The sequence below is a fragment of the Mirounga leonina genome, unplaced genomic scaffold (genome assembly GCF_011800145.1).
Source record: "Mirounga leonina isolate KUSES-001 unplaced genomic scaffold, KU_Mleo_1.0 Mir_173, whole genome shotgun sequence".
NCBI lineage: Eukaryota > Metazoa > Chordata > Mammalia > Carnivora > Phocidae > Mirounga > Mirounga leonina.
This window is the reverse complement of record NW_023270447.1, coordinates 44,283,522-44,305,553: the sequence shown is the minus strand read 5'-3', so window position 1 is coordinate 44,305,553 and position 22,032 is coordinate 44,283,522. Positions and strand designations below refer to the sequence as shown.

At 41.9% G+C, this 22,032-nt stretch overlaps 1 protein-coding gene across 8 annotated transcripts in view; it reads left to right on the top strand.

The window, feature by feature from the left end:
• The window catches only part of PATJ (PATJ crumbs cell polarity complex component), a 353,127-nt gene that overhangs the window by 269,913 nt on the left and 61,182 nt on the right, over positions 1-22,032 (top strand). For all 8 annotated transcript variants that reach the window (XM_035018405.1, XM_035018407.1, XM_035018410.1 and 5 more), the window contains 3 exons: positions 9,622-9,696; positions 14,909-15,026; positions 18,887-19,020. In XM_035018405.1, coding sequence (XP_034874296.1) covers positions 9,622-9,696; positions 14,909-15,026; positions 18,887-19,020 — 327 coding nt within the window. The remainder of the gene's footprint in view (positions 1-9,621; positions 9,697-14,908; positions 15,027-18,886; positions 19,021-22,032) is intronic.

Here is a 22,032-nt window from a genome sequence, read left to right as displayed (position 1 = left end):
TTATACATGAAATGCTTAGCACAGTGCTTGGCATGCAGTAAGGGCTCAGTAAATGTAGCTATTGTTAACACCAGATTTTCCCTATAAAAAAATCTAGGTGTGCCAGGACTCTCATTATTCAGTGCACATTTCCTGAGAACCTGTAATGTGTCAAGCTCTAGGAACGTAAAGATAAATAAGCCCTCTTTCATTAAGGAGTACAGCACATTCGGTCTGATTCAGAGGTCACAAACTGGCTGTCAGAGTCCGATCCAGATCTTACTTCCCCTCCATGATGCGTTCTTAAGATGTTTGATTTTATAAATCAGGAGATATTCACATAAAAATCCTGGTTTTGCTTTTTTCCTGAAAACAGACCAGCATGCCAAGCCACCCCATAAATCATTTATGCACTTCCAGGTTATTTCTGTCCCTGCTTTTCCAGCATTCCCCCACCCCAGCCTGCTTCCTGCATCCCCATCACCTGTAGACACCTGACTCTGCATCCCAGGTCTAATACCAGAGACAGAGCTGTGGCTGTTCAGGCCAAGTGGCAGGAGGCGAAAGCCACAAAGTGGACAGAGGCTGGGTGGTGGAAAGCCTCGTGGACTGAGGGAAGCCTTTGGACTGGTTTTTAACAGGAGATGATGAGATGAGCCATTTGAAAAGACACCTTCTGAATGCCCTGTGAAAAATCCCTTAGAAAATGTCAAAGCTGAAGGCAGCGAGAATTAAATTGTGAGAGTAACTGAGATGAAAGTTGATGGAGGAGGAGAGGGACCAAGACTGAGTTCCATGCATCGAGGCAGCTGACTGGCTGCATGGTGGGTGCTGTTACTGAGAAAAGAAAGCTAGGAGGAAGAGCACATTTGTGGGGAAGGATGAATGAAGTGGACTGGATATAGGACAACAGGCTTGAGAGAGCCCCTCAGCCTAAAGGTAGTCAAATTCAGTGATTTTTAAAAGATGCCTGTCAGATACTGATTGTCTCCTGCTGATTTGGGTCCTTGGACTCCCGCTCCGTGGCACGTGGATACAATAGAAAAGGACAGCCTTTGCCTGAGTCAGTCCCACCCTAACTCCTCCCCCACCTGAGCCCCTGGATTAGCTGAAATCCTATCAGCAAGAACTCCCCAGCACCTTCCTGTGCCCTTCTGCAGTACTTGGCAACACTAGGAATTACTTAGGTAAAGTTGGATGCCAGTCCTGGCTGTGACACGTAGTTGCGTCTCTGTGCCTCAGTTTCCTTATCAATCAAATGGGGACAGTAATAGGCTCAATGTCCTATAAAACATAAATCAATACACTTAGAATGATGCCTTCTGGAACACAGAGGAAATGCCATGAAAACGTTAGCTGCTATTAATCTCACGCATTCCTTCTTGTGTATTGAATTTTAGATTTCTGTGTAAGAAGGGAACTACTATTTAATGACTACTAATTATGTACTTGTCACTTAGTAGACACTTTTGAAATATTAACCTCATTTTTCCTGACAAAAACAGTAGTAATAATAATAATAACCCTCCGCCATTTACTGAGCACTTACTGTCTGTTAGGACCTGAACAGAATGTTTATCTCCATCCTCCCCATCATGAAAGTATTATTACTACCATCTGCATTTTGCAGATGAGTGACCTGAGTATTCCAGAAGTTAATTCACTTGCCCAAAGGCTTAGGGGCACTAAGTGTCACAGTAGGATTCAAAGCCTTATGCGTTGGACTCACATGCCTGATCATGCCACACTGCCTCTCCAAGAGACTGTTGATGTTAACCTATGAAGAAACTGAGGTTTAGAGAATCCAGTTTGTCATAACCTTTGGATAGAAAAATTTGAAATTTGGATGTAAGCCACTACCTGACTCCAAAGTCTGAGCTTTCTCCTCTATTCAGATAATACTAAAGAGTTATACCCATGGGGATCTGTGAGTTTCCATTGATTTATGGGAAATACGAAAAATAACCACATGGAGAGTTCTAAATGAAGCTAAAACTATTCAATTTCAAGAACTGCCCTTTAAAACTGTGCCCCACCTAAATTTTTAGTGTTAAAATGGCTCTTCCTATATGACATTATGGTAATGATACATGGTAGTAATTGGGAGGAGAGGAGTTTAATAGGTTGAACCCTCTGAAATCACTGATACTTGACCATTTCTTGACTTACAAAATGGCAAATTCATAAGCTCCAGCCTATATTTCTTTGGTTTTCATTACTGTGGGGGGTGGGGGGGGGTGGGAAGAGTAACTCTATAATCCCTACACCGTTTTGAAAATTTTCTGGTCTGTGAAATCCCAAAGTCTGAAACAATCTGTTTCGCAAATGATTCAATCAAAGCAGGCAAGGAGAGAGATTAGTAAAAGCTGACTTTGGTTTTGAACCTGGATAAGTAGGAGGCCGATAACCGTCTCTAATTTTTAAAACAATAACATTAAAAAAAATGAGAAAAAAATAGATTTGTAGAGGAAGATAATGAGTTAAGTGTAGAATTTTAACTTTTTTTTTAAGATTTTATTTGAGAGAGAGAGAGGGAGAGCACAAGTGGAGGGAGGGGCAGGGGGAGAGGGAGAAGCAGGCTCCCCGCTGAGCAGGGAGGCCGACTCAGGGCTTGATCCCAGGACCCTGGGATCGTGACACGAGCCGAAGGCAGCAGACACTCAACTAACTGAGCCACCCAGGCACCCCTAGAATTTTTAACTTTTAATATGCCATGTGACTTCTGGTACAGGTTCATTTTATCAATTTTTATATTTTATTTTGCTTTAAAAAAATTTTAAATGAAGTATAATTGACATTAGTTTATCAATTTTGACTACTGTGCTTGATCAAAAATTATTCCCAAGTGTTTTTAAAATGCTGGCATCCAAGTTTGGAAAAATAGGTTAAAATGTGTTTCTGATGATTATAGGTCTTAATTCCAGGCTGGAATTCTCAGATGTATATCCTGCTCGTTTTTTGTTTTTTTTTTTAATTTTTTTGTTAAAGATTTTATTTATTTATTTGAGAGTGAGAGAATGAGAGAGAGAGAACACATGAGAGGGGATAGGGTCAGAGGACGAAGCAGACTCCCCACCGAGCAGGGAGCCCGACGCGGGACTCGATCCCAGGACTCCAGGATCATGACCTGAGCCGAAGGCAGTCGCTTAACCAACTGAGCCACCCAGGTGCCCTCCTGCTCGTTTTTAAACGGCTGGACTGTGTACTTAAAATCCATCTTTATCCCCAGTTTGTAGTCCATCAAGGACTGCAGGATTTCTAGTTCGGCTCGGGCAGCAGATGTCACTGTGCCTATTTTCTGTTTCAGATCCGATATGAAAACTGCGTCTATAACAAGAGCCTAGGGGAGCGACTGAATGGGCTCAGTCGTTAAGCGTCTGCCTTCGGCTCAGGTCATGGTCCCAGGATCCTGGGATCGAGACCCACATCAATTGGGCTCCCTGCTCGGTGGGAAGCCTGCTTCTCCCTCTCCCACTCCCCTTGCTTGTGTTCTCTCTCTCGCTGTGTCTCTCTCTGTCAAATAAATAAATAAAACCTTTAAAAAAAAAAAGATCATAAAGCCAAATGCACAGTTTTAAGCGATACCTACAGGGAGTAATTTACCAGCGAGGACAGAACTGGGGTGGAGGTGGGAGGGGAATGGGAAATGAAACTAGAGAATAAGAAAATGTAGGGCACCTGGGTGGCTCAGTCGTTAAGCGTCTGCCTTCAGCTCAGGTCATGGTCCCAGGGTCCTGGGATCGAGCCCCGAGTCGGGCTCCCTGCTCAGCGGGAAGCCTGTTTCTCCCTCTCCCACTCCCCCTGCTTGTGTTCCCTCTCTCCTGTCTCTCTCTCTGTCAAATAAATAAAATCTTAAAAAAAAAAAACAAGAGCCTAGGAATTCCCTTGTAAGAAGCCAGAGGGAATGTGTCTGAGTCAGCACAGGCCTCTCTTTTGTGACAGTATGCAAATTGCCAATGGCAGAGTTCAAGTGCATTCAAATATGTGGCATTTTTCACAGCTCATTGTACTTTATATCTTGCATTTCTGAAAATCACTTGAGATTTGCCTACATAATAAATTTCCCTTTCCTGGTCATAAAAAAAGATGGTAGATTTACAGTCAAGTCTGTTTCCTTCATGAAAGTCACAAAAGGAAAGCCTTTGGCTTTTTCCTCCATTCTCTCTGCCTGTGCATCGTAAATGAAGAATAGAGAGACGTGAGGGTAGCAGGTAAAGGTAACCTCATGAACTCACAGGCAGCAGAAATAGAGGTGCCTGTTTTTAACACAAATTCCCATCTTTCATGTCTTCTGGCTTGCTTTCACTCCCAACCCCTTTAACTGGTCTGCTGTGAAGACTTGTTACATGAAATTGAACTTGCCTGGAAGGAAGCTATTGCTTAGCAGATTTTTCTAAACTGAGAAAATAGCCTAAGAATCATAATTATTAGCACTAAGGACACAGCGACGGAAAAGGACACATTGGCAGAAGGCCCAGAACTCAGGCCTTCTTACCTGTGTTGAGTGCCCTAGTTTCTGAATTTCAGAGCTTTTGTCAGAAACCTCGTGCTGCTGACACATTGTTCTTTGAGCCTGTCAAGTTTTCACTTCTCTGGAGACGTCTTGTCAACATAATTTTTAAGGTCCTACAATCTAAAACCCATATTGGGAGCAGAAATTAAGCAAGTTTAGTACTGAAGGCCTGTTATGTCCCAGACACAATGCCAGCCACAGGACATACCGTAGTGAACAAGACACATAAATCTTATCTCGACGGTGCTTTCAGAACTGCCAAGAATCATGCCAGCTAACGTTTTCATGGCATTTCCTCTGTGTTCCAGAAGGCATCATTCTAAGTGTATTGATTTATGTTTTATAGGACATTGAGCCTATTACTGTCCCCATTTGATTGATAAGGAAACTGAGGCACAGAGACGCAACTACGTGTCACAGCCAGGACTGGCATCCAACTTTACCTAAGTAATTCCTAGTGTTGCCAAGTACTGCAGAAGGGCACAGGAAGGTGCTGAGGAGCTCTTGCTGATAGGATTTCAGCTAATCCAGGGGCTCAGGTGGGGGAGGAGTTAGGGTGGGACTGACTCAGGCAAAGGCTGTCCTTTTCTATTGTATCCACGTGCCACGGAGCGGGAGTCCAAGGACCCAAATCAGCAGGAGACAATCAGTGTCTGACAGGCATCTTTAAAAAAAAAATCATTGGATTTGACTATCTTTAGGCTAAGCAGCTCTCTCTAGTTTGCTGTCTTATGCTCCGTTCACTTTCTTCATCTCCACTTAGCTACCTTATGGCTTGACCCCTGTGAGTTTGTTACCCTGATCTTTTCTGGGCTCCACTTCATTTTAATCAGTAGACTCTTGATTGCAGGTGACAAAACCTGATAAAGCTTGACCTTACAGACAAAGGAAAATTTACTGATAGGCTCCAGGCTCTTTTTACATACCTACAGGAAAGGCAGGATTGACAGCCTCAGGGACAGTTGGACCCTGAATCCTGGTGCTGCCAGAGGTATCTGGATGTCTCTTTGACTTCTCCCGCAGATTGCTTCCTCAGCTTATTGGGAGTGTGGCCACCAAAAGCTCCTAAGCCTCTAGGCCAGAAAGGGGCTACCTCTCTTCCCTTGAGTCCACTTTGGAAAATCCACAGGATGTTCTTACGTAGTTCAGATGTCTACCCTTGGACCAATTAATTTGGCTGGAAAGACCAGGCATGTTGATCATCCAACTTTGGGATAGAAGTCAACCAGCTTTGGTGATTGTAAACTGGGCATCCCCATTATCTTTTATATAGAATATTCCCCCATTATCTATTATATAGAATATTCCCAGTGTTGCTTTTTATGTCCACTGCTCGAAAGCTCCTTCTCTTGATCAGAGTAATTTGCTTGGCCCACAAAGCATTTTCTTTCAGGAGCTTATAGTGCTGTGCTGGTGATTATAACATAACGCACGCAGAATGTGTTCTGTTGGTTTGCTCCACAAAATGGATCTTTCCCCACTCCTTCCTCAGCCTTCTTATTTAGGGGTCTCCTGTGCAAAGTCAACACTTTAGAATGTCCCAGAACCTCAGCTTTGAAGGCACTAAGAACTCCCTCGGTGCAGTAGTTGGAAGATTAGCAAGTTCCAAATTTATGTTTAAACACAAAACACGGAAGAAAGTGACGCACCCCAGGTCACTGTGGTGGCTAGTGCCATGAATTTTTTTTGCCTGCCCAAGCTCAAAATAAGCTGACATGACTTGTTCTGACTTAATGTTGTATCTAAAAATGGAATCACTATGTTGAGGCAGGCTCCTAAGAATCTCATGCGTGTCGTTTGGAGCAGGTGAACAGCACTTTGCCTTTCCCTTGTGGCTTGTCCTCGGTTAAGAGCAGGGGCTCTGCACACAATACGTCTGGATTAAGTTCTGGTTCAGCATATGCTTTAGCCTCTCATGCCCCAGTTAACTCTGCAATGACTCTTATACCATAGCTCTGTTGTGTACATCGGCATCTGAAATGGGGATGGTATCTAGCTCAGTAATTGGCACAGTCAGTGCTCAGTAAGCTTTAGCTGTCGTCATCGTCATCATGCACTGGCCCGGTCCCTTGGCCCAGAGGTTTAAGGGTAATCGTATAAGAAGTGGAACAGGGGCCACCTGGGTGGTTCAGTCGAGTTAAGCATCTGCCTTTGATTCAGGTCGTGATCTCAGGGTCCTGGGATTGAGTTCCGCATCGAGCTCTCTGCAAAGCAGGGAGTCTGCTTCTCCCTTCACTCTCCCTCTATGCTCATGCTCTCTCTCTCTCTCAAATAAGCAAATCCTTTTAAAAAAGAAAGAAATGGGACAGGGTGTTAGACCAGATGCTTTTCAGAGCTCTGATTTCCTCATCTCATCCTTCCACATTTTGAGGACAAGAGAAAGGGAAGGAAACTGTCACTCCTCAGGCACCTGCTATCTGCCACACACCTTCCTACAGATAACATTCGGTTATAATTCAAGGTTTCCAGAGCTGTTCTCTGCTATCTGTCGCACCAGATATGTAAATGTCACGAGCACAAGGCTCGGTTAGTCGTCTTCCTTGCTGGCATGGAGTAGATCCTCTGTAAGCATGTGTTGAATTCAACTTTGCTGGCAACCCCTTATTTAGGTAGCTGTTATTGTATTCTTACTGTTGCTAAAAATGAACGTTTCCTAGCACTACTGCTGCTAATATAAGTGGTGGAACCAGTCTGAACCCAGATTTTTCTGGCGACTATTCCAGTGCCCTTTTTATGTACAAGTGCAAATGAGGGTGAATTCAACCAATTAGTAGTAGCTCTGTGTGACATGCAAATTGGGTTTTTAAGTCTTTAACTGGGGAAGTCAGCTCCTTTGTCCCATGCTAGTTAATCTGGGTTTAAACAAAGGTAGACTTGCAGACATGCGGTTTCATTTTCAGGTAGAGGCACTGTGGCTCTTCGGAAGGCTGTTTGATCCACACTGGAAGGAGTAATACCAGTGGTTTCCATTTATAAGGCAGGTTAGAAGTTTGATTCTAAAAATTCCCCATGAGCACCATTTATTGACCTTCCCATGTCTGTCTTTTTTCAACTTTGATCCTTTTAAGTGGAAGCCACAGGATCACCTTCACTGGGCATCCTTCCTTTCACGGCTGTCTCTGACATCCACCCAGGTGCATTTAAGATTTGAGTTCCCGAACTTTGATTCATTCAGCCCTGGCCCTTTATCAAGCTCACAGTCTATTCTGCCATATGTTGAAGAAACAAATAAGACAAGGTGGCTCAGGCGTTAAGCGTCTGCCTTCGGCTCGGGTCGTGAAACCAGGGTCCTGGGATCGAGCCCCACATTTGGCTCCATGCTCCGCGGGAAGCCTGCTTCGCCCTCTCCCACTCCCCCTGCTTGTGTTCCCTCTCTCGCTGTGTCTGTCAAATAAATAAATAAAACCTTAAAAAAAAAAAAAGTCAAGTCATACTAGTATACTAGTATATGGGAGACAGACACATAAAAAGATACAAAACAGTGTTGCATAACTTAGAAGAAGATAACTTAGATAACTAAGAAAATAACTTAGTCATGCTATGGAAGGGGCACTGCCCAGGGGCTCAGGGAAGAATTACGCAAGAAGTAACTTGTGAATTCATGTCATGTAATCTGTTTAGGAGCACAATTTGGGGCCTCGGTGGGGGGGGGGTTGTTGGGAGGAGTTCTAGAGTGTTTGTCCAATATGGCAGAAACTGAGAGAGAATCTATATCTAAATGAGAAAGAGCTATGATCCTAAAAAATAAGTGGGCAGATAAGGGAAATCACAATAACCCTGGGGACCTAGGCTGCAGGCTCAGGATATTATGTGCTGGGGTTAAATTTCTCAGGTGTAAACCAGTAGGGAATTGATGAGACAGGATGAGATTGTAACCTAATCTAATAATAATAATGAGTGGCTGGGCATGACCTGATCATTATCTCAGGGTATGTCAGTATGTTCAAAAAAGAAACCAGGGTGGGGGCGGCAGATATCAGATAGTACTCCAGCATTCCCCAAAGGAGAAAGTGTCCTGTCCAAAGGAGAAAGTGTAATTATTTTCACCAACTCTACAATAGAGTTAGCAATATGGGTGTATCAGAGCTGGATTCCGTTTACTATCAACATCAACATCTTCATTACGTATTTGTTGTATGCCAGGTACCATGCTAAGTGCTTTTCTAATATTGCCTCATTTAATCCTTACAACATATCTAGAGCATAACAACCTTTATTTTTTCCCATTTTATAAATGAGGAGACTGAGTGAGGCTTGGAGATGTCAGATAATCCTCTCAGGGTTGTAGAACTCTTGAGTCGAGGAACTAGGGTCACAAACAACTACCACTTTGCTATACGAGTCACACCTCTCATCATCTTCAGATAGCTTACCTACCTGCAGTCCGTATGTTAGACCCGAGAGGTTGTGTCTCTCAGACATTTACCACGGGCTACAGTAAGCCCATCCTTTCTCCTATCCAAATCAGTCTGTCTCCGTGTTCCCTGCCTTGTCCAAGTCCAAATGCAGGAGTTCATGCCTGAGAGTCAACCATCAGATGATAATTTCCCCTGTAATTTTGCCTGTAAAGAAGGATGGGATATGGTGGGAAGCAGACATAAGCATTCTGGTCAATTTTTTGGTGTCAATAAACCACCCTTTAGGTATGCATTGGTTCCCTGTGTGATTTTGGTAGTTTATTTCTCTCTAAAATCTGGACTCTGCACTTTTCCGTGGGATTCAGGATTAACTTAACTCTGTATCTTCCAGTGTCTTTAGTGACTTTGAGGGAAAAAAAGTTCTAATATCAGAGTTCAAACCCTGAAAGAACTAAATATTCAGTATAAATACAGATTCAGAGATTACTGGAATGGCAAAAGAAGAAAAAACTCCAGCTGAAGTGACCATCAGTGGATATCTGATAGGTTTAAAGCCTGATAGATCTGAAAGGGCCCAAAAGAAGCATTTGGAAATGACAAGGCTGCATTCATTAATGGGAGGGACTTGGTTCAGACGGATGAACAGAACTTTTATGACTGGTGCTTTGGTCATTTTTGTAATAGAGCCAAAGCTCCATGGTGTTTGCTAAAGCTGGAGAGAGCACTTGAGCCCTACAATGCCACTAACTGGTTATATCTTTTACATTTTAGGACGACATCTCCCAGGTGGCTGGTCAGGGCGTGGTGGCAGGTCACCAGAAGGCACTGGAGTGCCCAACTGACAATGTACGTAATTTCCCCTTTAGGTTTTGCTCAACTGGGATGGTGTGCATTATAAATGGGTTCCAGAAGAAAAGGAAGTGATTGCAATGAAATCAGACTCTCTATTACTTGCTGGGAGGTTATGGTGTGTCTTAGAATTTGAAGTCAACCCACAGCCATATCATTGATTCTGTGCAAGGTGTGTGGAAATATTCTCTGTGCATCTTCCTGGGCCAATACCCTGAACAGGTGTTTAAAAGTGAACCGTCCCTACAAACACACCTGCACTTAAATTCCAAGAGTGCCATGTCTTACTTAATGTCATTAATAAAAAATCTTAAGTGGGAGAATTTGTAGTTGTATAAAAGTATAAATACAGTAACTTTGGTGTTCCTTACAGTTTGAGTTCACTTCTCTTAAACTATAAATTTCTGTCTGTCAAGTTTTTGTACTTCTGTTGCTGTTGAGTTTTTTCTTTTTAAAATCTTGATTCTCATTTCTTTGTGCTAGTTGATACCTTCATGCTACTAAAATTTACATTATTACTGTATTAGCTATTTTTATGTTTAAGGAACTAGAGCTTACATGATATTTCAAACACTGCCAAAGAAAATGCCTTTGAAAAGTCTCCAAACTTATATGCTAAAAACCGAAATAAAAATGATTAGGTCTACGGGTGCCTGGGTGGCTCAGTCAGTTGAGCATCCAGCTCTTGATTTTGGCTCAGGTCATGATCCCAGGTTTGTGGAATCGAGCCCTCCATCGGGCTCCACACTCAGCAGGGAGTCTGCTTGAGACTCTCCCTCACCCCCTGCTCACTCACGTGCTCTCTCTCTAATTTTTTTTTAAAAAAATGAGTAGGTGTAGGGGTGCCTGGCTGGCTCAGTTGGTAGAAGATGCAACTCTTCATCTAAGGGTTTTGAGTTTGAGCCCCATGTTGGTGTAGAGATTAGTTAAAAATAAAATCTTAAAAAAAAAAAAACTTCAGGGGCGCCTAGGTGGCTCAGTCAGTTAAGCGTCTGCCTTCAGCTCAGGTCATGATCCCAGGGTCCTGGGATCAAGTCCCACATTAGGCTCCCTGCTCAGCGGGAAGCCTGCTTCTCCCTCTCCTCCCTGCCCATGCTCTCTCTCACCATCTCTGTCACTATCTCTCTCTCTCTCAAATAAATAAATAGATAAAATCTTTCAAATCTAAAACTTTTTTTTAAATGAGTAGGTATAGAAAGAGCCTTAAAAATAACCAGATTTGGATCAAATGGAAATGTGTAAGTAAATTTTTTTTTAAGACCAGAATTCACTATTAATGTGCTAATGCTTCATATGCTGCCACTTATCTCAAGTCACATACCAGACATCCCTAAAATGTTATAACCATAGAACTTTAGAACTAGGACAAATCCTAAACACCACCTGCCCTTTCTTTTCCATGCCGAAAAACGAGCGCTTAAATCAAGTATTGTCCTTTCGGGAAAGTGATTATGACCCTTTTCCATGGCTGCAGAAGAGAACCAGCCGACGTCAGTGGGCAGCACCTCTGTGAGGCTGTGTCAGCTCATTATGAAGAACTTCCCCAGCCCTTGAGATGTTCCAAACCACCCGGACGGTTTTTAATCAGGAGCTGGCTGGTCGTTTATTATCAAAAGACATGAAGACATTAATAGCTATTATCTGTTGAAATCTTAAACTGTTCCTGGCATAGTGATAGGTTTATTTATGTCCTTTTCTCTTTGATCTTTTGAACAAGCTCACAAGGTTTAGAAATATCGCTCCCAATTTACAGATGAGGAAGTTTAGGTGTAAGGAGGTGAAGTGACTCTCCTGTGGCCACACGGCTAATCAGTACTAGCAAACTCAGCAGTTCATATCTTCTCTGAGTGGTGATTTTTGTTTTCCCACCCTAAATGAACTGTAGACTCTTTCCCCAAAAAACACTGATAAACGTAATTTTAGTACAACACATGACTTTTATAATTCCCAAAATGTCCTTTGTGGATCTCTTAGAAACCCATTTACCCTGGGTGAAGAATCCATGGTTTAACTTTAAGCAGTAATTCTTAAATAGAACTTGCCTGGGCTCCACCTAGGTGCCAATTTATTTGGTCTAGGATGGGGCTGGGGGGAGAAATCCCAGCATCTTAAAAAAAAAACTCCCTGGCAATTTCTGTTATGAAGACAGGGTTTGAGAACCACTGGTTTAGTTAGGTTGGATAACCTAGAAAGTCCATTCCAACTCTTCATGTTTGAATAGAAGACATTAAGCAGAAAATCCAACCTTTCTTATCTTTCATTCTAAGTAGTTTGGGTTTGTGCTGATGGGTGAGTCACAGGAGCACACATTCCAACTATCACCACACCTACCAACAAGAGGTCAGCCTCTAAAAATGTATGTTGGATGTTTCACTTGGTTTTATGGACTGTTTCCTTATTTTTTAATTGAGTTCAGTGCTATCACTATCTGTTGGAAACGTATTATGCACAATGCAATGGGATGCAACCTGGAGCTGAGATGTAACGATTAGCACAAACATTACTGTTTTAAAAATCACATGATTCTGGGGCACCTGGGTGGCTCAGTCAATTAGGTGTCTCTTGGTTCTGGCTCAGGTCATGATCTCATGGATAGGGCTCTAGGTTCAGCAAGGAGTCTGCTTGAAGATTCCTTCTGCCCCTCGCCTCCCACTCATGCACGCTCTCTCTGTCACTCTCTCAAATAAATAGGGATGCTTGGGTGGCTCAGTCAGTTAAGAGTACTTGATTTCGGCTCAGGTCCTGATCTCAGGGTCCTGGGATCGAGTCCTGTGTCGGGCCCTTTGCTTAGCGGAGAGTCTGCTCCCTCTGCCTGCTGTTGCCTCTGCTTGCTGTTCCCTCTGCTTGTGCTGACAAATAAATAAAATCTTTAAAAAATTAAAATAAAGTGGTTAAAAAAATAAATACATCTTTTTTTAAAATCGCTAAGAACACTTTAGCATCTTTGTTATCGATGTTCTTTTTAAAGGTGATAGAAAACAAAAGTTGAACATAAGTACTGTATGAATTAAGATTAGGCTCAATCTCTCCAAGAAGTTTCTCTTCTGTATCAAGTATGGGTGTAATCAGTGTGAGGATGATACGCTGTCTCCACAGTACCACACACTCAGGCACTTCTTATCTGATTACCATCCTCAAAAAAAAATGCGTCCAGTTTTGGGTCTGAGGCTGCTCGGATGTTGTCATCCCATCTGCATTCCAGTTTGGGAGAAGAGGAAGGCAGGATCCTTATCCTGCAGAAAATGACCTGAAAACTGTACAGTTCGCATCTGTTTTCATCCTACTGACCAAAACTTAGCCTGCAGATGTATCTAGCTTCAAGGACACTAGAAAATATGGTCCTCAGAGTAATTGATATCTAGGTGGTTCCATTGTTCAGTTTTCTGGTAGTAAACCCATATTTGTCATTTTTCCCCTTCCCTCTGAAAATATGTCTTTGAGTAAGTCTTCTTAAGTAGGTATACGGTCATTATTAAGTGTTGGTGAGAAAAACTACAGAAAAGAAAATGAACATCCATAGAATCAGTGCCTAGCAGCTGTTTGAGAAACATTTTAAATCTGTATCGTTCTGGGGCACCTGGCTGGCTCAGTCAGAAGAACTCACAACTCTTGATCTCAGGGTTATGAGCTAAAGCCCCCAATGGGGGTGGAGATTGCTTAAAAATAAAATCTTTAAAAAATAATAAGGGATGCCTGGGTGGCTCAGTTGGTTAAGCGTCTGCCTTTGGCTCAGGTCATGATCCCAGGGTCCTGGGATCGAGTCCCACATCAGGCTCCCTGCTCGGCGGGAAGCCTGCTTCTCCCTCTGCCATGGCGTTCTCCTGCTTGTGCTCTGTCGCTCTCTCTGACAAAAAGATAAATAAAATCTTTTAAAAATATATAAAATAAAATAAAAAATAAAAATAAAAACATAATTTGTAGCGTTCTTTAGCTACTACTAACTTTTAATCTGACCTCTTCCTCTAAATGGCTGTGTGATTTCAGACAAGCCACTTGACATGGTTTCTTTATCTGGAAAAGAAAGTAATATTGTCTAACTCTCCAGGTTGTTCTCAGGATTAAAAGAATTCATGGATGTAAAAGTGTTTTTAAAAACTGGAAAGCATGACACAGATACACAATGGCTGATGTTCTAGTTTTTATATACTGCACGGTGCCTTGTATTGAGGCATAGCCTTCCACTGACAGAATCTTGAGGTGTCATTGTTCTGGAGCAGTTACCTTGATCCTATTTCTAGACTCCAGGGACAGCCTGGTGCTTCACTGCCTCCACCAGAATCTTCCAGCTGGGGATGGGTTCCCTGGCTAACTACAGATCCAGAAGGCAGGTCAGGTCACTACCTATGTTTCTTAACTGCCTGTTAAGCGAGCATGGAGTCCTTTTGGTTTTTCTCAGTTTTCTAATACTAATATTCATTGGAGGTATTATCCATAAAAATCCAGAATTATGAGTTAACTTTCCAAAGCTCACACAGCAAAGGTCTCTGTACCTTCATTGAATTACAAATTCGTTTTCAACTCTGAGTTTCCATGTCTTCAATTTTGCTCTTCTATATCCATTCAGCAATTCATTCATTCATTCATCAAACATTTATTGAGGGTCCACTATGTTCCAGGTACTGGGAATCAAGGGTGAATAAGGTATAGTTCTTGGAGGTGAATTAAAATGTTCGGTGTACCTGGCACTTAGTAGACTTTGAGTGGATGCTAATTTCCTCTTCCTGGCCCTCATGTTGCTCAATTAACCTGCCTAATGCATTTAACTATTGTGGATGTATCCAGAAGAGAAGGACATTGTTGTATGCTCAGAACATCTGCAGCATAGATTGCTTTTCAGTGGGCACAACATGGGTATGTGGACTTCACATCGATTTCATCAGAATCAATGGAAATTGTAAAAATTTTTGTTCTGCTTCCCAGCCCCAGCATTGTATACAGACCACAATGATAGAGTATCATCAGCTGTTATCCTTCCCTTCCTTCATCCATCCTTCACTGAACATCTTAGCTGTCAAGTTAAATAGGGAAGCATGGGGGATGGGACAGAAATCATCCTAACTTCCTCCTGCCTCCTCTCCCGCTCTAAATTCTCGGACAACATTATTGGAGTGCCACCATTGTTTTGGTAACAACACACCAGTTTTAAAGTCTTATCCTTTGGTTTTCGTTCTCCTCTTTGACATTCCTCTAATTTTCCTTTCTTTTGTAGGCTGTCAGCCAGATGAAACAGCAAAAATATTCAACAAAAGTCTCCTTCAGTTCACAAGAGATATCTTTAGCACCAGCTCCATCATACCATTCCACGGATGTGGATTTCACAAGCTATGGTATGATTCTTTCTGTGAGCCGAACTGAAATTGACTCCTCCAACATGAGAAAAGGAGGGGATGATGATATCCTGGAAAGAGCACTGGACCAGGAGTCAGGAAGCCTGGCTCTGCATCCCTCCTCCACTTCCTTAGCTCCAGGACGTGGGCAGGTCACCATTTTCCTCACCTGCTACTGGGATTGCCCAGGGCTTATTGAGTATGAAAGTGCTAGAACAAAAAAAAGGCCCTCAGTAAATACTGTTTGCATATGAAGCTTACAAATTATTCTGTAATCGCTCCAAAAGATTGTGTTTAGTGTATGAGTATTATCTCCTAAAAATCATATTCAGTCAAATTGTTAGCCTTGCATATGTTGATGTAAGTGATTTGAAGACTGTTAATTTTCAGTGCTTAAAGACATGAGTATTCGCTTTCTCTCTTTGAATTCCTGGCATGAATTATGCTGACTGGCAGTTGAAAATAGAATTGCAAAATGAATAATGAGTATTTCCACTTTGCTTTTATGTGATGTAAGTCCATAAAAAAAAGTGGCCTATTTAAAACACTGGGCTCACCAGTGGCGAAGCACAACTCTGCATGAATTTAGCAGGCCTAACACCTTTATGTATTTGTCTTGTGCATATTTTTTCAGAAATATTAACTCAATAAAAACTTTAGCAAGCAGGTATTATTCTAAAGTACTGGGTTTTTACTAAAATACTTGATGAATGTGGTCAGCAAACTTTGACCCATGGGTCAGATTTGGCCCACCATCTGTTTTTGTGTGGTCTGCAAGCTGAAAATGGTTTTCATATTTTTAAGAGGTTGGAAAAAGTCAAAGGAGTATTTCATGAAAATTATCTGAAACCCAGACTTCCCTGACCATAAATAAAATTTTATTGGACTACTCCTTTGTTTACCTGTAGTCTTAAGGTTGCTTTCACACAATGAGGATAGCATTGAGTAGTTCAGCAGAGAATGTATGGTCTGTAAAGCTCAAAATACTGACCACCTGGCCTTTTACTAAGAAAGTAACCACAATGTTGACCAATTGAGTTTTGATAAGATGCATCACATATTTATATCTTGATAACAAATTAATCCCCCATAATTTAATCTATGGAAATTCTACTCATTTGGTCATCTACTTACCAAACGTTTATCGGGGGCTTGGTATATCAGGGTTTGGGCTGGCCCGTATGGGAGAAATACATACCAACCCTGACTCAGGACTGGCCAGGGTGAGGCAGAAGTGAAAGAAGAGAAATGCCATCCCCAGCATCTCTCTTCTCACTCAAGAGGCTAACTAGTCATTTACAAAAGGAGTATAAACTTTGTAAAGCATTTATGAAATTAGGCACTATTGCACATTGTTTTTATTGTAAATGAATGGAAAATGGAGGGCGAAATACATTTGCTGCCAAAAGATCTAGAGTCAGATTAGGTTTATAATTTTTTTTTTTTTAAAGATTTTATTTATTTATTTGAGACAGAGAGAATGAGAGACAGAGAGCATGAGAGGGAGGAAGGTCAGAGGGAGAAGCAGACTCCCTGCCGAGCAGAGAGCCCGATGCAGGACTCGATCCTGGAACTCCAGGATCATGACCTGAGCCAAAGGCAGTCGCTTAACCAACTGAGCCACTCAGGCGCCCCTAGGTTTATAATTTAATACTCTCCTTTTTTTTTTTTTTTAAAGATTTTATTTATTTATTTGAGACAGAATGAGAGAGAGAGAGAGCTCATGAGAGGGGGGAGGGTCAGAGGGAGAAGCAGGCTCCCTGCCGAGCAGGGAGCCCGATGCGGGACTCGATCCCGGGACTCCAGGATCATGACCTGAGCCGAAGGCAGTCGCTTAACCGACTGAGCCACCCAGGCGCCCCTTTAATACTCTCCTTCTAATAGGGCATTTTTTATTGTTACCGAGGTTGTGTCACTAAATTTCTCACTCTTAACTAGGAGGCCATTAGCTTAATAAATGCCATGCGGTCAGAAAGAGCAACTGTATGCGTTATGCCAGTTGCTGGACTGGGCACCACACACACATTGTTCATTTACTTCCTATTAGAAAGCAGCTCACTACGTGCATTTTTCGGATGAGGAATGAGCCTCCATTTTTACCCACCTATTAATTCCCTTCTGGGGAGCTTAAATCCACGTCCCCACCACTCCAAAACCTGCTTTATTATTATTCTTGCTGAGTCAGAGCAGAACCCTCCACAGGCTTACCTAGAACCTCTCTCCTTTTGTTGAATATCAGGGATTGGCAAACTTTTTCTGTAAAGAGCCAGATAGTAAATATTTAAGGCTTGTGGACCATATGGTCTCTGTTGCAAGTACTCAGCTCCGCTGTCGCGGGATGCTAACAGCCGTAGACTGGAAGTAAATGGATTAGCAGGGCTGTGTTCCAATACAACTTCATTTATGGACATTGAAATTTGAATTTCATGTAATTTTCACATGTCTTGAAATGTTATTTTTCTTTTCATTTTTTTTTTCAACCTTTTGAAAATGTGAAAATCATTCTTAGCCTGTAGTCCATAGTGTGGGGGCCCTTGCTGGGACAGATGTTTAATGAGCTTTGAGGATCCCAGTTTGGCCCCTGTGCATTAGCTGCAGCTGGCCAAAAGGTGGGGCCCTTTATTCTCAGCCCTTAACTAAATTCTATCCCAGGGTAAGAGTCAGTACTCATGATGATCGAACTTAGTTGTCAAAAAAGATGACATTCTTTGGAGGCTCCTTATTTGTACAAGAAGCTCTTGAAGCTAACATTTTGAATATTTTATTTTCCAATTAGTTGGGTTCAGTCATCTGGAAAATACACATATGTAGAAGTTATGCTGGATAAGGGGGTTGTATTAAACATCTTTTCCTAGCCAGTAAATATTTTTTTCTCTCATTTTTTTAAAGAAACCCAATCTAAAACAGTGATTTGGGGAAACCTGGGTAGCTTAGTTGGTTGAGTAACCGACTCTTGATTTCAGCTCAGATCTTGATCTCAGGGTCGTGAGTTCAAGCCCCACGTTGGGCTCCATGCTGGACATGGAACCTACTTAAGAAAAATAAATAAATAAAACAATGATTTTAAAAAGTAAACCACGGGACACCTGGCTGGCTCAGTCAGTAGAGCATGAGACTCTTGGTCTCCAGGTTGTGAGTTCCAGCCCCACCTTGAGGGTAGAGGTTACATTAAAAAAAATTTAATGTTAAAAATTTAAATTAAACATAAAAAATTAAATCTTTTTTAAAAATTTAAAAAGTAAACCTTTATAAAGTAGGAGTAACTCCTTTAACAAGTTTTTCAGCTGTGGACCCGGCAATTAGTTCTTGAATGTTGTGTTTATGACAGTTTTGTTGTTTTTTTTAACTATGCATATGTTTCGGGATCATTGTTAGGTAATTCTTATCTTAACATCATACTTTATTGATGAAATCCTTTATATATCTTAATTCATGATATGCTCTAACTGAAAGTATTTAAGCACTAATTCTTCTTAGTATCTTCTAACTATAACCCAGAATCTTCTGTCATACCAGTCTTCATTTTCATTATAACAGACGCCTATATGTACTTAATCATTTAATCATCTTACATCTTTCCGTATGAGTTTTCAGGGTATGTTTTAAGCTTAAAAAAATTTCAAGTACACTTAAAATAGATGATTGAGTAAGGGGGGTAGTTACTGTTTTCATCTCAAAAGCGTCGGGTTTCATCCCTTCCTGAAAGGGCGTTAAGGACCCAGCTCTTTGCTGCATGGTGCTCAGCAGGAAAAGAGTGAAATGACAAACATGTGTAAACCCTGTGCTCCCCAACTAACGGAGTGTGTGTGCCGGGCTGCATCCCCTGCTTGCCCATCATTCTGTGTTTCATCCTTCTCCAGGTGGTTTCCAGGCCCCTCTGTCAGTGGACCCAGCCACGTGTCCCATTGTTCCTGGCCAGGAAATGATTATAGAAATATCCAAGGGACGTTCAGGTCTTGGTCTCAGCATTGTGGGAGGAAAAGACACACCTTTGGTAAGTTCCTAGAAGTGAAGTATATCCGCTGTCACAGAGTTCCTTGTTGAGCCTCATTATGGCCTTTATCACTTCTGTGGAAGAATTGGCTTCTTTGTGGTATGGAAAAAAACATAATTACAGATATGCATGTATATTCTGGCCAGCTTTCAAGTTTTTCTCAGTGTTTCATTTTCACCAGGATTTTCTCTACCTTGAGTATTTTTTATAAATGCTTATTTTTTTTTTTAAAGATTTTATTTATTTATTTATTTGACAGAGAGAGAGAGACACAGTGAGAGGGAACACAAGCACGGGGAGTAGGAGAGAGAGAAGCAGGCTCTCTGCCGAGCAGGGAGCCTGATGTGGGGCTCGATCCCAGGATCCTGGGATCATGTCCTGAGCCGAAGGCAGACGCTTAATGACTGAGCCACCCAGGTGCCCCTATAAATGCTTATTAGACCAACAACACTGTAGCAGCATTTAGAAATACTGTAACAGGATCTAGGGGAGTGTGGGTGGCTCAGTTGGTTAAGCATCCGACTCTTGATTTCGGCTCAGGTCATGATCTCAGGGTCGTGAGTTTGAGCCCCAAGTTGGGCTCTGCACTCGGCACAGTCTGCTTTAAGATTCTCTGTCTTGGGACGCCTGGGTGGCTCAGATGGTTAAGCATCTGCCTTCAGCTCAGGTCATGATCTCCATCCTGGGATGGAGCAGGCTCTCTGCTCAGCAGGGAGCCTGCTTCTCCCTCTCCCTCTACTACTCCCTTTGCTTGTGCTCGCTCTCTCTGTCAAATAAATAAATAAAATCTTAAAAAAAAAAAAAAGATTCTCTCCCTTTCTCCCTCTCCATCGCCCCAGCTCACATGCATGCTCGCTCTTTCTCTCCCAAATCTGCTAAATTATAAAATAAACATTTTTTTTAAAAAGAACAGGATTTAGGCCAGTGTCTGGTACCTACTAAGTATGAACTGTTATTATTATGATCATCATCATCATTTAATGGAATGCTAGACAACAATATGTATCAATTAGTCTAGGACAATTTAGGTTTTGCTTTATTCTAACTATGTTCATGTCTACTCATAATTTTAAAAAAATTAGAATGTTAGTTTTTGCTTGGATGATGGATCTTTGATTATTCATTGTGTGTGTGTGTATGTGTGTGTGTACTTTAGAGAAGGGGAGGGGCGGAGGGAGAGAGAATCTTAAGCAGGCTCCATGTCCACGCAGAGCTCGATCTCACAACCCTGAGATCATGACCTGAGCCAAAATCAAGAGTCACTTAACCTACTGAGCCACCCAGGTGCCCTATATTTTGATGTCACTACTCATTACCATTTTTTGGTAAAACTTTCTGTGTTTTGATTTATAAAAATGTGATGAATCCATGCATATCTCTTTGAATAAGTAATACATACATATTATACTCAAACTGACACAAAAGGATATAAAGTAGAAAGCAAATCTCCCTCCAACCCTTTCCCCCCTAGCCCTGCCGTCCAAACCCATCCTGGGCCTCTCCCTAGAGATGAGTTTTCTTCTTTTTTTTTTTTAAGATTTTATTTATTTATTTGAGAGAGAGAGAATGAGAGAAAGCGAGTACATGAGAAGGGGGAGGGTCAGAGGGAGAAGCAGACTCCCTGCCGAGCAGGGAGCCCAATGCGGGACTCGACCCAGGGACTCCAGGATCATGACCTGAGCTGAAGGCAGTTGCTTAACCAACTGAGCCACCCAGGCGCCCTGAGATGAGTTTTCTTCTTAATAAATATGTTTTTAAATGAATATTTTGGTATTTCTTTTGCCCATTTTATTTAGTAAGGAATAGATTGTATATGTCAGATTTACTGGTAAAACAGGTGTAATATCAATAAAATGCGTTTTCATTTTTGGCAGGAATATAATATTTCCACGTTAGTACTGTCGGGAGGTGGGGAGATCCCGTTATATTTCTCTGTAGTAACTATTAGGCCCGTGAAGCCCTAGGCAACTCAAGAACCGCTCGGTGCGGCCGAACCCCAGGTCTCCGTGTATTCTGCCTGCTCCCTGTTATCGGCCCTTTGCCCTCCCGCTATCCCACCTGATCTAGCGAAGGCAACGCCACACACCCTCCTAGTGCACAACCTAAACAGGACTGTACTTAGACGCCAGCGTTTGTTTGTTAAAGGATTTTATCTCTGTCCACCTGATTAACGTGTTGCTATAACTTTTCTCCTGAGTTGGGGATAGTTTATTTCCTGAATTACTCTGCCTTGGCCGTGCGGGCAGAGCCTGCTGTGTGTGGCTTCGTGCATACATGAGGGTATTTCTTCATCGGCTTGGATGAACTGGGGACACCTGGAGTTAACTAGCTCAGCAGCCAGTTTTAGTTCCCACCCTTTCATGGGGTGAGATTTAAGTACGATTTAAAAATATCGCCTGGACCAGACCACTTAAAGGGAAACTTCTAAAGAAAAGCTTGCCCCTTTCCTCAGCCACAAAAGCTGAGCAGATAGCTTTCCAAGCCAGATAATGAGAAATGCAGAAAAGTTCTGGGGTCGTAAGGAAGTGAATATATATACATAATACATATTTTTAAAGCATATTGTATGTAAATCATTATCCCAATGTCTTTGGGGTAGTATGCAGAAACTATTGGCCGACCCTGAACATTGGCTGTTCCTACCTTCCAGAGCCTGTTTTCTCATTTTTCCAAAAAGAGATTCCTGAATATTGAATAAACTGAATTTATATAAATCTATATTTGAAATGAACCAGGGAAATTACATTTTAAGGAAATTCTGTAGTGAATTCTTTCATGAAGAGGTAACCCTCTGATTTATTTTTTGTAACTCTAAGTCTGTACTGCTTAAAATAAGGCAGAACCAGATTCCCCATAGGAAATACGGAATTTTTTCCCAATAGGAGATCTCATAGCATGTTTTGCCCAGCTGAATGAGTTTGTTAGCTGATTTTTTTTTTTTTTTGGCTTTGTTATTAATCTGATCTTGCTTTATGTGGGTGGGTTAGAAAACCTGAATAAGACGTGCCCATG